We start from the raw sequence: 14451 nt of genomic DNA, 5'->3' as shown, positions 1-14451 counted from the left end.
CTTTCGTAATTTAGTAATTTAGCAATGAGGTAGCAAGGTGTGGAATGGGGGTGAGTCTTCTTCGGCCCCATGAGGTCACAGTATTTTAGTGAGCCTGTGTTCCTGGAATGTTGACCGCATAAAGCTGCATAGAATCTACTGTACCCACCTAAGTGAGCCAGATGGCTAGAAGGAGCGAGAGTGGGCATTCCTCTTCCTTTTTGTAGAAGCCAGAGCAGGCTAGAGTTGAATTTTTTTTTAATCCTCAGATTTTTTTTTTTTTTTTTTTGGTGGTACTGGGGTTCCTGGAAGCCCTTCTACCTCCAGCTACACTCCCACGGGCTGCACTCCCAGACCTATTTTATACTTTTTTTTTTTTATGTGGAAACAGGGTCTCTTAAGCCAGCACGGCTGACTTCGAACCTGCTCGATCGTTCTGTCTCCGCCTCCCAAGCGCGGGGATTACAAGCGTGGGGATTACAAGCGTGCGCCACCACGCCCGGCTTAGTCTCAGATTTTTTTATTTTAAAAAGACCCCAGTAGATTTGGACCTGGTTAAACAGTTTCTCCTGAGCATTGGCCATGTTAAGAGGAACCAAGTGCTTTGGAATTTTTTGAGCTAATTACTCTTCTCCCTTCCCTGCCAGAAATGTGAGGGGGAATTTTTCCTTTCCTCTCCTCTCCTCTCCTCTCCTCTCCTCTCCTCTCCTCTCCTCTCCTCTCCTCTCCTCTCCTCTCCTCTCTTTTCCTCTCTTTTCCTTTAGTTCATAGAAGCAAAACTTAAAAAAAAAATGTGGGGATCTCTCAAAACTAGTTCTACCTGTATTTTTTAATGCTCAGAGTTGTCCAGCAATTGTAATTTAAGTTTTCCACCCAAACATTGGGGCATTAGTTTCCCAATCAGTAGGAAACTACATCAGTAAGGCAATCATACATCACAGCTTCCTGGGATAATTATTAACATCATTTCCTCTAACTCTCAGAAGACGGCCTTTTTAATTTTTAAAATTTTTTTTCTTTTTACTGGGGATGGAACCCAGAGGCTTTCTACCTCTGAGCTATACTCCCAGACCTATTTATTTTATATTTTATTTGGAAACAGGATCTCACTAAGTTGCTGAGAGCCTTACTAAGTAGCCGAGGCTGGTTTCAAACCTGCGTGATCCTCCTGTCTCAGCCTCCCAAGCACGGGGATTACAAGTGTGCACCACCATACCTGGCAAAGACGCCCTTTTTGAAGGACAAATTAGCCCCAGCAATGATAGTTTAGGTTTTCCTATTTTGGCATTGATTCCCATGGAAGCTTCTGCTCAGAGGTTTCTACTCTGATAAATTGTGATTCTCTGTGTTTACCTGTCTCTCCAAATATTTTTGGTAATTTCTTCTGCGATCTTGTATCTCTGACAGATCTAGAAAGGTTTTTTGGTTCCTTAGTTTTTTCAGCTCTTTACATGGTAGGATAGAGTGGTAACATCTATGCTCGTTAGGTGCCAGACTGGATTCAATTCTAAATCACAGGCTTGTTATTTTTTCCTTTTCATGAGTTAGAGTGAGCATTTAATCTGTCCTTTAGAAAGGTAATCTTCTGAGAGTTAAAGGGAATGTTGATAATTATCCCCGGACAGCAAATGCAAACCCTGAGGAATGGGTTCCTACTGATGAGGAGACCAATGTCACAGAGCTAACGCGGGGTACAGCCCTCCTTGAGTCAGTGCTCTGCTAGGGGAGCATCTATTTCTGAAGTGTGTTGTGTGTTTATCAAGATGTCCATCAGGATTTCTTGGTATGCATTCTTCTTGTGGCTATTCATTACCAAAGAGACGCACAATTAAAACATGATATCGTGCCGGGTGCAGTGGCGCACGCTTGTAATCCCCACGCTTGGGAGGCGGAGACAGGAGGATCGTGCAGGTTCAAAGCCAGCCTCGCTGGCTTAAGAGACCCTGTTTCCAAATTAAAAAAAATATATAAAATAGGTCTGGGAGTGTAACCTGGAGGTAGAAGGGTTCCCAGGAACCCCAGTACCACCAAAACAAACAAACAAAAAACAAAAAGAAAAAACAAAAAAAAATACGATATCACAATTTTATCAACTTTTCGTTTTTCTTTTCTTGTAGTGGGAAGTTAACAATGGTCCCAAGTTGTTCCTCAGTTACTGCCATACATAACTTTTCTTAAATCTGTTAGACTCCTTCCCGGAATTCTGGTAGTAAGAGACAGCTAGTCCAACCTTCAGTTCTGTAGATAAACAGGCCTAAATGCTACGACTGAGTTGCCAAATAACACAGTTATGACTTATAGAATGCAATAAGAATTGGGAGGAGGGCAGAAAAACGTTGGGATTAAAGATGGAAATGGACTTGGGTTGCTGGATGGGAATAACAGCTCCCTGCTGTAGCAGCCGGGACGCCGGAGGCCAGTTTACTTTTCCTCTCTCTCACTTCTCCCGATCTGTACAATTTGAGAAAGTCAAAGTACCTACCTCATATGGTTTTCATTTGGAGTCCTTAATGAGGCTGGCATACAATCAGGGCTCAACAATGTACTCTGTTTTATCCAGGTCTTTGGGTTTCCAGGGGAGTGCACTTAAACCCTTTGAAATTTCTTCTGACAATGGCTTTTTGAGATCCCTTAATGCAGGTCTTGAGTCTGCCAGCAGGAGTTCATTGATGACTTTAAGCCGTCTATTTGTGGAACTAACAGCGAAAAAGAAAATAGTCCTCTTCCAGTGGCCCACTAAGTGTGGCTGCTTTTCCAGAAATAAAGGAGTTTTTACATCTTTTTTTTTATTAAAGCTATAAATATATGTAACTTAAAAATTTTAGCCCCAAAGCTTTTTAGTAAACACTGTCAGTCTCCTGCCCACCTCAATCGCCCGACTCCTGAGTTCTGCTTTCCGGAAGCGATCGCAAACCTTTTAGCTCTTTCTTTTGGTATTTACCTCCATGCATCTATGAAATAAGCTTATACTACTGTGGCTATTGTTTGAAATACTCCTGACTTTCCATCTCCCATACCCAGACATACTCACACCCATGTAGGTCTCGTGTCTTTCTTCATTCTAGTATGATACAGCCCTATTTGCTAAGGGTTTTTATGATTCTAAAAATGTTATTCACAGCTCAGTTGAGCGGTAAATTATGGCTGAATTTCCCTTTCTTCTTTGTATTGTCTTCTTGGAGCGCTCACCCCTCCCTCTCCCTCCCCCCCCCCCCCCTGCTTGCTCGCTAGCATGGTCCTCTGCATATCTGGAACCCATGTTCTTCCCGCCTCTGCCGCAGCAGTCTGGCTCTCGTAACACCCTTAAGAGATGGGGCATTATGTAGTCTGCCACTTTCATTCATGTGTGTGTAGAGGAAGGCATCTGCCTGTCCAGGACTCTGCACCCTCATATTCCAGCAGGTCCTGGGTATCGGTCCCTCTCTTAGCTTTGCTCTGGGCTGTCCTGAACAAACACCATCCTGAAAATTCTCTCCCTTTCTTGGCTGCATCTCTGCTTCCTGGGTCTCATGTCTTCCGCTTTCTCAGTCGCTCTTTTGTTTTGGGAACAGAATCTTCAACAACTCTACCTAAGATAATGAGAAAGGGAGGGAGACATATTGGGAATTTGCAAGTCTGAATGTATGTTTTTTTTTTTTTAACTGCTGCATGTACTGATAATTTAGAATTCTAGATAAGAAAATAATTTCTCCTCAAAAGCTTGAAAACATTGCTCTTTTGTTTTACATGTCTAGTTTGATTTTTTTTTGGGTTTTTTTTGGTGGTACTGGGGTTCCTGGAAGCCCTTCTACCTCCGGGCTACATTCCCAGACCTATTTTTACATTTTTATTTGGAAACAGGGTCTCCTAAGGCAGCGCGGCTGGCTTCGAACCTGCGCGATCCTCCTGTCTCTGCCTCCCAAGTGCGGGGATTCCAAGCATGCGCCACCACGCCCGGCTCTAGTTTGATTCTGAGAGGACTGATGTGATAGTGATTCGCAATCCTTTCTATGTGACTTTATTTATTTTTTATATTTATTTTTGTGGTATTGGGGTTGAACCCCAGGGCATTATACCTCTGAGCTACACCCCCAGGCCTATTTTATTTTTTATATTTGAAACAGGGTCTCACTAGGTTGATCAGAGCCTCACTAAATTGCTGAGGCTGTCCCATACCTGTGATTCTCCTGTCTCCACCTCCCAAGTACTGGATTACAGGTGTGCACCACCAGGCCCAGCTTATGTGACTTTTTAAAAATGTATCTGGGCGGTTTTCAGGCTCTTTTTTTTAATATGTTCCTAGTATTCTGAAACCTTAAATAATATGATAAATTGTGTATGTGTGTTTTCATTTTGTATTGGATACCCGGTGAGTTCATTCAATTTATAAATTCATATCTGTTATTAATAGGACATTTTCTTGAATAGGATATCTCCTACCCTCTAACTTTTTTTCCTGATATTTTCTTTCTGGAATGAGTTCTTCAGATATTGAATCTTCATGATCATTTCTGTAGCTATTAAAAATGTTTTTTCCTTTCCCATTTTTTTGTCCTTTTTCTTTTGTTTTCTGGGAGATTCCTTAACTTCTTGCAACCATTCTGTTAACATTTTCATTTCTGCTCTTGTATATTTAGTTATTGAGATTTTTTGTTTGAATATTTCTTTTTATTGCATTCTGTTCTTGTTCTATGAATACGATGATTTCATTTTTCTCTTAAGTTTGAATGAAAATAATAAAGTTTTCTTTTGCAATTTGCAATAACTTTGTTTTTTTCCAGTTTTCTACCTTACAAAGTTGAGCATTTCAGTTTCAGAGAATCTTCATGGTTGTTCGTTTAAAGCTTGTAATCCCCGCGCTTGGGAGGCAGAGACAGGAGGATCGCGCAGGTTCGAAGCCAGCCGCGGCGCTGGCTTAGGAGACCCTGTTTCCAAATAAAAATGTAAAAATAGGTCTGGGAGTGTAGCCCGGAGGTAAGAAGGGCTTCCAGGAACCCCAGCACCACCAAAAAAAAAAAAAAAAAAAAAAAAAAGTTCAAGATGAAAGGTTAATAGGTGACAGGAGGCTCAAAAGTGAGGTGTGTTTGCTTATTGGGTAGTAGACTTCCCAGCAGGATGTTGATTGTGGCTCTTCTGAAAGTCAGCATCTATGTTTTTCTCTTGTAATGGCCAATCTCCACACACAGAATCCTCTCACTTGGGGCATGTGGACTAGGGCAGGTAATGCTGCCATCCTGTTCTGTCTTGAAGCCAGATTAGGAGCTGGACCGAGGAAGGCAGACCTCATCATTTAGGACGTGAGCCTCCTCAAATGCTGTAAAATTAATTATCAGCGTCTGGGCTTCTCCTGTGATTGGTTTCCTTGATTCAATTTTCTGCCTTTTCTGGTCTGTTAAGTTAGCCATCAGTCATCCTTTGGGGTGTCCATTTTCAAATGTTTTATATAGTCCTCTCCCATTCTCTCTGACTTGTTTGGTTTAAGCACACATTTACATATCCTTTTGCAGTATATATAATGTTATATAACTATTATATCCATGTATACTATATATAGATTATATATTGCTTCATATATTCATATGTATTATATATTCATTCATATAGATATATTCATTCACATATATATTCATTCATATATATACTGAATAAAGCAGTGTATTGGTAAAAGTATAGGCTGTTAGCCAAGATTGCCTGGATCCACTGCCTATATATGATTTTAGGCAGGATAGTCTCTCAAATTTTCAAAAATTTATAGTCGGGCTGTTTCTTAGGATTAGAAGAATCCAGACATGAACCATTTATAAAAAGCCATAGCAGGCTTAATAAATATTAGACATTATTATTTTGGAGTAGTTTCAAGTTGAAAATTGAAATCTGTGTGTTTAGTAACTGTTCAACTGGAAGTCCAAAGAAATGACCTTAGTAATTATGACTCATTAGGCAAATAGTTTCCATTTCACCCAATGAAGAAAACAATGACAAATACCATGTATCTGATGTGCTACATAGAAAGCCAGCTTCTTATGTTAATTATTACTGGGGGAAAGCTCAGCGATCATAGGCTCCCGCTCATTATTTCTCAGATGAAGAAAACAGACCCAGAGATTAAGTGACTTGCCTTTGGGCAAAACTCCAAGGCTCCTCATTCATCACTTGGCCGTCTGTCCATTAAACCATATTTCCTTTTCTAAGAAAAGTGAGTGCCACGGGACTTACGGGTTGATTCTTGGTGGTAGCTCCGTCCTGTACCTGACTTTTCTTCTCATTTCTTTGACTTCAAGTCCTCAGGAACGGATCAGTCATATTCCTAGCGTATGACACACTGTCCACCACCAGTTCATGCAGAGCTGACTTGTCTGTTTGCTTTGAATAAAGTAATGCATAGCACTTTAAGGCAGCCATAGTAGGTAGAGTACTTTGGAGACAAGTTAAAGTGCACAGTTACCATTGACGTGTGATCCAAGAATAAGCCCCTCCACTGCCACGAGCGACACAGGACATTCGATCTGTGAGAGGCTGCGTGGACGTGATGGGGGTCCCACAAGACTGTCGTAGAGCTGAGGACTTCCTCATGACATCATAGCTATCAGCACTGCGGTGCAGTGTATTACTATCATCATCATATCAACGCATAATTATTATTATGTGTCTGTGGTATAAACAAGCCAGTTTTGCTGCTAGTCATATGAAAGCACAGCACATAGAATTATGTGTAACACCCAATGCCAGATAATGATGACACATGACTGTTACTAGCTTACGCATTTGCCACACCATACTTTTAAACATTAAAAAGCTCATTCAGAGATTGATCTATACCATTTAGCCTTACATATATACATTCTATGACGTTGGCAAAATGATGAAATCTAATAGCGCATTTTTTTCAGAACACATCCCTGTGGTTAAGAGATCTGACCATATTTAGAAGTATTTTTGTGATACGGATGTTTGTTTTTCTCTCTTGGATGGAAAGTTATCTTACATACAGATGGGTGGTTTCGCAACTGTCTTCCCTATCAGTAGAAATTCACCAGAGTGGGGTGACGGGAGATTAGAAGCCAAGTAAGAAAGAGGACCAGGGAAAGGCCCAGGAATCTGAGCTTTCCTTCTCGCCTGGAGACACACAGTCTCTACAGTGCGTGAGTCCTCTGTGCGTTGTGTAATGCTGGCTTTGTTTACAATGCAGGTCTGAGAACCATTGGCGTCATCACCAAACTGGACCTTATGGATGAAGGGACGGATGCCAGGGATGTTCTGGAGAACAAGCTGCTACCTCTCCGCAGGGGTAACGTACTGCGTTCCGCCTAGGGCGCTCTTTGATAATGTGGCAGAGAGGCGACCGGAAAATCACAGCGAGTCTTGGTTTTGATGCTTTCTCTGTTGTAAGGGATGGGTTTATTATTAGCTATCCTCCTCATGGAGTGGCATGATGTTCCCAAATGGTGTATTTAAAAAGACCCAAAAGGAGAAAGATCCCTTAAAATAACAGGAAAAGGAAGGGGTTTGAAGGGAGGTTATACATATTCAACATAGGCTACATAAATATATACCATTCTTTTTGTGTGTGATACTTTCTTGCCTGCTGTATGACAGCTGCTAAGAGACGTGCTCTCTTAAAATGCACAGGCTTCTCAAGGTGAGGAATATTATTCTGTTGGTGCCAAAACATAGCCATGAGCCAAGTTCAGGCCTTTGCTAAATATTGTTGTTTCAGATTGAGTTTTGAAAAGGAACCTAATCTTCAGGCCTTAAATACGTCTGCTCTCCCTAGAGAGAGCGGGAGAGGTAGGCCAGCCCCACAGGCATGTTTTTGTTTCAGGTTACGTGGGGGTGGTCAACAGGAGCCAGAAGGACATAGACGGGAAGAAGGACATCAAGGCGGCCATGTTGGCCGAAAGGAAATTTTTTCTTTCACATCCGGCTTACAGACATATCGCCGACCGTATGGGGACCCCGCACCTTCAGAAGGTCCTTAATCAGGTAAAGATGTTCTTTCAAGCAACAAGAACGTTTATTAAATGTGTAGACTACTGGAATTTATTTTTTTCAAAGCTAAAACATTCAGCTTAAATGAATGTGAATACATAGAGCTACGCAAGTATTCTTCTCAATGAATTGTATTTACCTTATTATTATTGAAGAGCCAGTGACCAAAGCAGAGACGCGTACTTATTCCGGAACATGAACAGGGCTGGACATCTGAGCACGTATTCACCAACGAGATGGAGTGGTCCTAAGGAGTTTAACTTAGCCAGGTGCAGTGACACATGCCTGCAATCCCAGTACCCAGGAGGCTGAGACAGGAGGATTTGAGACCAGCCCCAGCAATTTAGCAAAACTCTCAGCAACCTAGTGAGACCCTGTTTCAATACAAAATAAGAATTAAAAAGGGCTACGGTTGTAGTTCAGAGGTGGAATGCCCTAGGTTTGAGCCCTAGTACCATAGGAAAAATAAAAAAAAGAAGAATGAAAGAAAAGGAGGGAAGGAGAGAAGGAGGGAAGGAAGGAAGGAAGGAAGGAAAAGAAAAGCTTGTGTAGGTTTGAAAAGTTGGTTTCTTGGGATCTGCTTTCCAAATACCAACATGTAATGGTTAAGTTAAACTTTGTGTTAAAAAATATTTTAATGGTTTTTTTTAATAGAATTCATTTGTTTCTTAAAGTCTTCAAAACAAGTCTTCATTAAGTAATCAGTGAAACCCACTAATCTGAAGCACTTTTTGGGTAACCCATTTCTGCAAAAGAAATAGAACTGGAGTTGGGCCTTCTGCCCACCCCACCCCATAATCTGTATACACGTCTTCCTTAAAACCCCAGTGCAGCCGGGCGTGGTGGCGCACGCTGTAATCCCCGCGCTTGGGAGGCAGAGACAGGAGGATCACGCAGGTTCGAAGCCAGCCGGAGACCCTGTTTCCAAATAAAACACTGTAAAAATAGGTCTGGGAGTGTAGCCCAGAGGTAGAAGGGCTTCCAGGAACCCCAGGACCACCAAAAAACAAAACAAAACAAACAAACAAACAAACAAAAAAACCCACCCAAAACCAGTGCAGCCGGGCATGGTGCGCACGCTTGTAATTCCAGCATTTGGGAGGCTGAGACAGGACGATCATGGTTCGCGGCCAGCCTCAGCTACTTAGTGAGGCCCTTCGCAACTCAGTGAGACCCTGTTTCAAAATAAAGACTAAAAAACAGGACTGGGGGTGTAACTCAGAGGTAAAATGTCCCTGGGTTCCATCCCCAGTACTGCAACAAACAAACACACACACACACACACACACACACACACACACACACACACACCCAGTGCACATAGTTGGCTGTATATATCTCTTCCTCTCTTGGAGTTGAGATCACAGCGGTGTCACTGTCACTGCGTACAGGCCCCCGTCTGGTTTGGTTGACACTGACGTTCCATGGCGAGCAGCTTCCTGGTAAATATTCTCAGTAGTTATGTTCCCGCTCTTTCTCTGTGAGCTTAGTCAATCAGCGGCAAATGAGCGTTCTGATGTGAGTGCCTCGAGGGGACCAGTAAGCCTGTCACCTTAAGTGACGTGGGACCTGAAACATTTAGACGTAGCTGAGGAAGTTTTAGGAAATAAAAAGCAGCAGTGCACTTTTTCTTTTAAGTGACACAATGCAGACGTCTGTGGAGTTTACGCTTTTTAATTAAGGGTAAGAGCATGTGGAAGCTCTGAGGCAGCACTTGGTTGTATCATTTTAAGACGTGAAGATAAGCCAGCGTGGTGGTGCACGCTTGTAATCCCTGCGCTTGGGAGGCGGAGACAGGAGAATCACGCAGGTTCGAAGCCAGCCTCAGCTACTTAGTGAGGCTCTCAGCAACTTAGTGAGACCCTGTTTCCAAATAAAGTATAAAATAGGTCTGGGAGTATAGCTCGGAGGTAGAAAAGCCTCTGGGCTCCACCCCTAGTACCACACACACACAAAATGTGAATATATTTTAGAGAGGAAGCACTGGTTTGTCACGCAAGAGCCGTAACACTCTGTCGAGACACTTAACATTGAGAAAGCTCTTTTTAGACAACTGCTGTCCAGCCTGTAGTGGCCTGAGAAAACTATAGAGACCCGAAGGAATCTTAGAGGAAATCACTAAAAGATAAAGTTTGAAAGAAACTCGGATTTGAACACTAGAAAAATGGAAGAAGACAACTGGCCATTTGATTCACCACAGCGACCTCTAAGTTTTGATGTACTGGATCCTGGTTGAGTGCGTTGAATGCATGTTGTACTGAAGGGCTCGCCCTTTTGCATAACCACTCTCCCATGTGTTGAAGACCTTATGTGACATTCGAAACAAGGATAATTATTTTTACTGATTTAATGTGTACTAATACCTCTGACCCTGAGGGGCAGTTTCTATAGAAAGACCAGGGCAAGGCCTGCCAGTGTGGAGAGCTGGAAGAACGCCGTTGTGTCTGGGCGGCAGGGAAGAAGGGAGGAAGCCAGGGAGGCGCCGTTCAGTTGGGTCCCGTGATGTCTGTTGGCCAGATTAAGGATTTCAGCTCTTATCTGCAGAGCAATGGGGGATTATTTAGGAGAAATGATTAGGAAAATGATCGGTGGGTTTAAAATAAGATACATGATATTGCGGACAGGAAGATTAGGAGCAGACCAGTTAGGAACAAAACTGGAAAGACCAGTTGAGTAAAGGTGATAAAAAATTATGGTGACTAGGTCTCAGGGCCTGTGGGAGATGGAAAAAAAAAGGTTTTAGGGATATTTAGGACAACTGAGATCTTGGAGGTGGACTCGATGAGGTTAGAGTCAGGATCGCTCCCAAGCTCCAGTCTGTTAGAAGCCAGCAAGGTGGGGAAGATCAGGGACTCAGGGACCTGATTTGGGATATGTTGAGAATGAAGTGTCTTGGACACATCCTGGAAGAAAATCAAGCCAGTGGTCCACTCCAGATGCCCAGCGCAGAGAGCCTGGTGGTAACAACATTGTAGAAGCTGCCGGGTTTACAGATCCGTCAAAATCATGGATGGCGGTGGTGCTGGTGGTGGTGCAGGGGCAGTGGTTGCTTTAAGAGAGGTCAGAGAATTAACTAAGAAGAGCCTGAGGCTCCAGGTTTGAGAAATGTCCGCATCCCCAGCCTGACAAAGAGGACGACTTGACAAGGTAGACGGAGAAGGTACATCCTAGTGGTTAAGAGAAAAGTTAGAGGAGCCTGGGGTCTTGGAAGCAAAAGAAGGAAGTGCTTTAGAAAACAGAGTGGGCTTTACTGCGGTGGGAACCAGGTGTTTTACCACTTACCCGTCCTCCCGACTGTTTGGATGGTTGCTGGTTTTTCATTGTTGCTGTTACTCTAGGACTCGGGTCCTTGTCTGTCTCTCTCTATTTTATTTATTTACGTGTTTATTTTAGTGGTACTGGGGATTGAACCCAAGGGTGCTCTATCATTGAATTATCCCCCAGCCTTTTTTATTTATCTATAAATTTTGAGACAGGACCTCACTGAGTTGCTCAGGCTGGCCTCGAACCTGTGATCCTCCTGTCTCAGCCTCCCAAGTAGTGTGCACTCTTGACATTGCTGCTGGGAACAAAGTCCTCTCCCTTTCATTGTTTCCTGCTTCATGGGTGTAGCAGCAACACAGCTCAGAGCCAGTAACCACTCACACCTGTGCACAGGGGAAGAATATCGTTTTGAAGTATTGACATTAAATAACTATCGATTTTTTTTGGCAGTACTGGGGATGGAGCCCAGGGGCATTCTACCTCCACGCTGTACCCCTAGTTCTATTTTTTATTCTTTATTTTAAAACAGGGTCACACTGAGTTGCAAAGAACTTCACTAAGTAGCTGAGACTACGAACTGAGATCCTCCTGTCTCAGCCTCTCGCTGGGATTACAAATGTGCACTGCCACGCCCGGCTTCAATAAGTATAGATTTATCAAGTAGCTATCTTTAGGTAGACTCGGGTACACATACTGATGGTTTAAAATCGCTTCTTCAGTGACCCTCTGAGTATATTTATTCTTACTTTTAAATTAGTTTTGTCCTATGTGTCTACAAAGTCAATATTAATTTTTATCTTTTTCTCTTGAACATGCATATATTACTTAAACAGTTCAAGAAGATCATAATTTAGAATTTTTTAACTGCATAAGCAAAGAGTTGAACAATGTGGTTTCATATCTCAACCTTGCTTGTTTTCAGTACTGGGGAGTGATCTCAGTTTCTACCTCTGAGCTACATCCTCAGCCCTTTTTATTTTTATTTTTCACGAACTGCGATCCTCCTGTCTGAGCCTCCCAAATTCTGGGATTACAAGCATGTGCCACCACGCCCAGTTTCCTGCTTTATTATTAATTGGGTCCTGTTAGACAAGTTCCTACAGAAGTTTTCATCGCCCTGATCTTGAGCTGGAAGGTGATCTCACAGGAAATGCCAAGCACGTGGTCAGTGGTCAGGCAGTTATCAATAGCAGAGAGAACTCCCCCTCACTCTGTCCTGGAATTTAATTCTTGAAGGCCAGAGACCAGCCAGACTTGGAGTGGGGCTCAGAGGCAGCAGAGTCAGGAAGCACCTGCCAAGCTGCCGAGTCCAGTTGGTCGGCACTCGGGACTCCCTGTGTGTTGATCCATTAGGTCTTGACAACCTCAGGCGGCACCCGGGACTCCTGGCTTCCTTTGCTTCGACCACATTCTAACTTCAAGTTCCTTTCTGCAAGGTTGGAGATGGGATAAGTCAATCCGTGCTGCGGAGGTACTGGGCAGCCTCATTAGGGTCAGCGGTTGCAGAGAGAACCCAAGGGCGTAGTGACTTTGAAGCGAGCTGGAGCATCAACCAGGGGCAGGGAGGGAAGGGCTGGTGCTCCTGCCCGCTGTCTGCCACAGGGTCTCAAATGTGTGGAGATCTCCAAGGTTGCGGGAGATTAGGGGAAGGGTGATTCACGCCTTGACCTTGAGCCTGACGGACATGTGCATGATTTTGTTTTATTTAGCAACTTACAAACCACATTCGAGATACCCTGCCCAACTTCAGGAACAAGCTGCAGGGCCAGCTGCTCTCCATAGAACACGAAGTAGAAGCCTATAAAAACTTCAAACCGGAAGACCCCACCAGGAAGACCAAAGCCCTGCTGCAGTAGGTCCCCTCTTCTCTTCCTCTGTTCCCCTCAAGCGGTGTCTGCCGTCCCCTCTCGCCGACGCTTTCCACGTGGTGTTCTAGGCTTCACGGTAACAGCAAGCCAAGTATCTGAGGGACTTTGTGCAGGATATGTGTTTTTCCAAAGCGTAATTCTTTATCTTATTCTGTTATTAAAATTTTAACCAAATGCCCATCCCTATGCCCACTTTAATTATCTTTCTGAGATTGGATTCAGTCAGTGGGTAAAAAAACGGGTTAATGAAAACTCAGCCCGGTTGATTTTTATTTTTGTTTTTGTTTTGTCCTTAGCCTTAAAAGTGAGTAAATACAGATAAATTGTCATCTGGCTTTTACAACTGTTTCCGTGGGTGTCCCTTTTTCTTATTATCTTTTTATTTCAGTTATTTCATGTGATTTATCTGTGTGTATTTTTCAGTGGAATGAGAAACAAGAATTTTAAAAAAGGGACAGAGAATGAAGCTGCATTTAAATTGCTTTTTCCTTTTTGGTAATGATTTTAATGTAGCTCTTTAAAAATATAAATGTGTAAACTGCCAGGCATCTTTTCCTCCTGCCTGGTCTTCATATCCTTAGGCTGGATTTATCCCGGAGGTGCCTCGGGAGAGGGTGTCACAGTTGTTAGGGAATTACCTGCCTCCTGCATCTTACGGCTTCATTGTCTTTTGACCTCTTCTGGCCTCGTCTGCCTGTCTGTCTTTGTCTCTGTCTTATTAGACTTATTTTTATGGTATTGGGGATTGAACTCGGGGGCATTCTAACTCTGAGCTCTACCTCCAGCCCTATTTTTTATTCTTTATTTTGAAATAGGGTCTCACTAAGTTGCCGAGGGCCTCACTAAGTAGCTGAGGCTGACCAAGAACCTGTGATCCTCCTGTCTCAGCCTCCCAAGTACTGGGATTACAAGCGTGTGCCACCACACCTAGCTATTTTAGACTTTTATTGGTGCATTGTAATTGTGCATTACAGTGAGGCTTAAAGTGGTACAAACCCACATGTCTCTACCCCTGTGCTTTGGCTTAATCAGGCCCCTCTCCACGGGAAGACTCCTGCCTGGCTTCCATTCCAAGACACCTACGTGCTGCCTCTAAAGAGGATGCATGATGCCTCTTAGGGCACATTTAGCACCTTTGCAGTCTTGAAATCAAAACATCCTTCATTTGGCATTTAAAATACATAAAAGAGCCGGTTGTGCTGGCACACACCTATTAAAACCTAGTACTTAGGAGGCTGAGACAGGAGGATCAGAGGTTCAAGGCCAGGTTCAGCAACTTAGTGAGACTCTGTTTCAAAATAATTTAAAAAAATACAAGAAAGACTAGGGTTGTAACTTGGAGGTAGAATGACCTTGGGTCCATTCTAGTACG

At 43.2% G+C, this 14451-nt stretch overlaps 1 protein-coding gene across 4 annotated transcripts in view; it reads left to right on the top strand.

Annotated features, from left to right (window-relative positions):
- Positions 1–14451, top strand: part of DNM3 (dynamin 3) — a gene marked incomplete at both ends in the record, with an annotated part of 508438 nt that overhangs the window by 180611 nt on the left and 313376 nt on the right. For all 4 annotated transcript variants that reach the window (XM_080699096.1, XM_080699095.1, XM_080699094.1 and 1 more), the window contains 3 exons: positions 7148–7246; positions 7781–7941; positions 12921–13063. In XM_080699096.1, coding sequence (XP_080555222.1) covers positions 7148–7246; positions 7781–7941; positions 12921–13063 — 403 coding nt within the window. The remainder of the gene's footprint in view (positions 1–7147; positions 7247–7780; positions 7942–12920; positions 13064–14451) is intronic.

The sequence above is a fragment of the Muscardinus avellanarius genome (assembly GCF_963383645.1).
Source record: "Muscardinus avellanarius genome assembly, chromosome: 7".
NCBI classification, from domain to species: domain Eukaryota; kingdom Metazoa; phylum Chordata; class Mammalia; order Rodentia; family Gliridae; genus Muscardinus; species Muscardinus avellanarius.
Note: the sequence above shows the minus strand (reverse complement) of the source record. Positions and strands in the feature narration are given on the sequence as shown.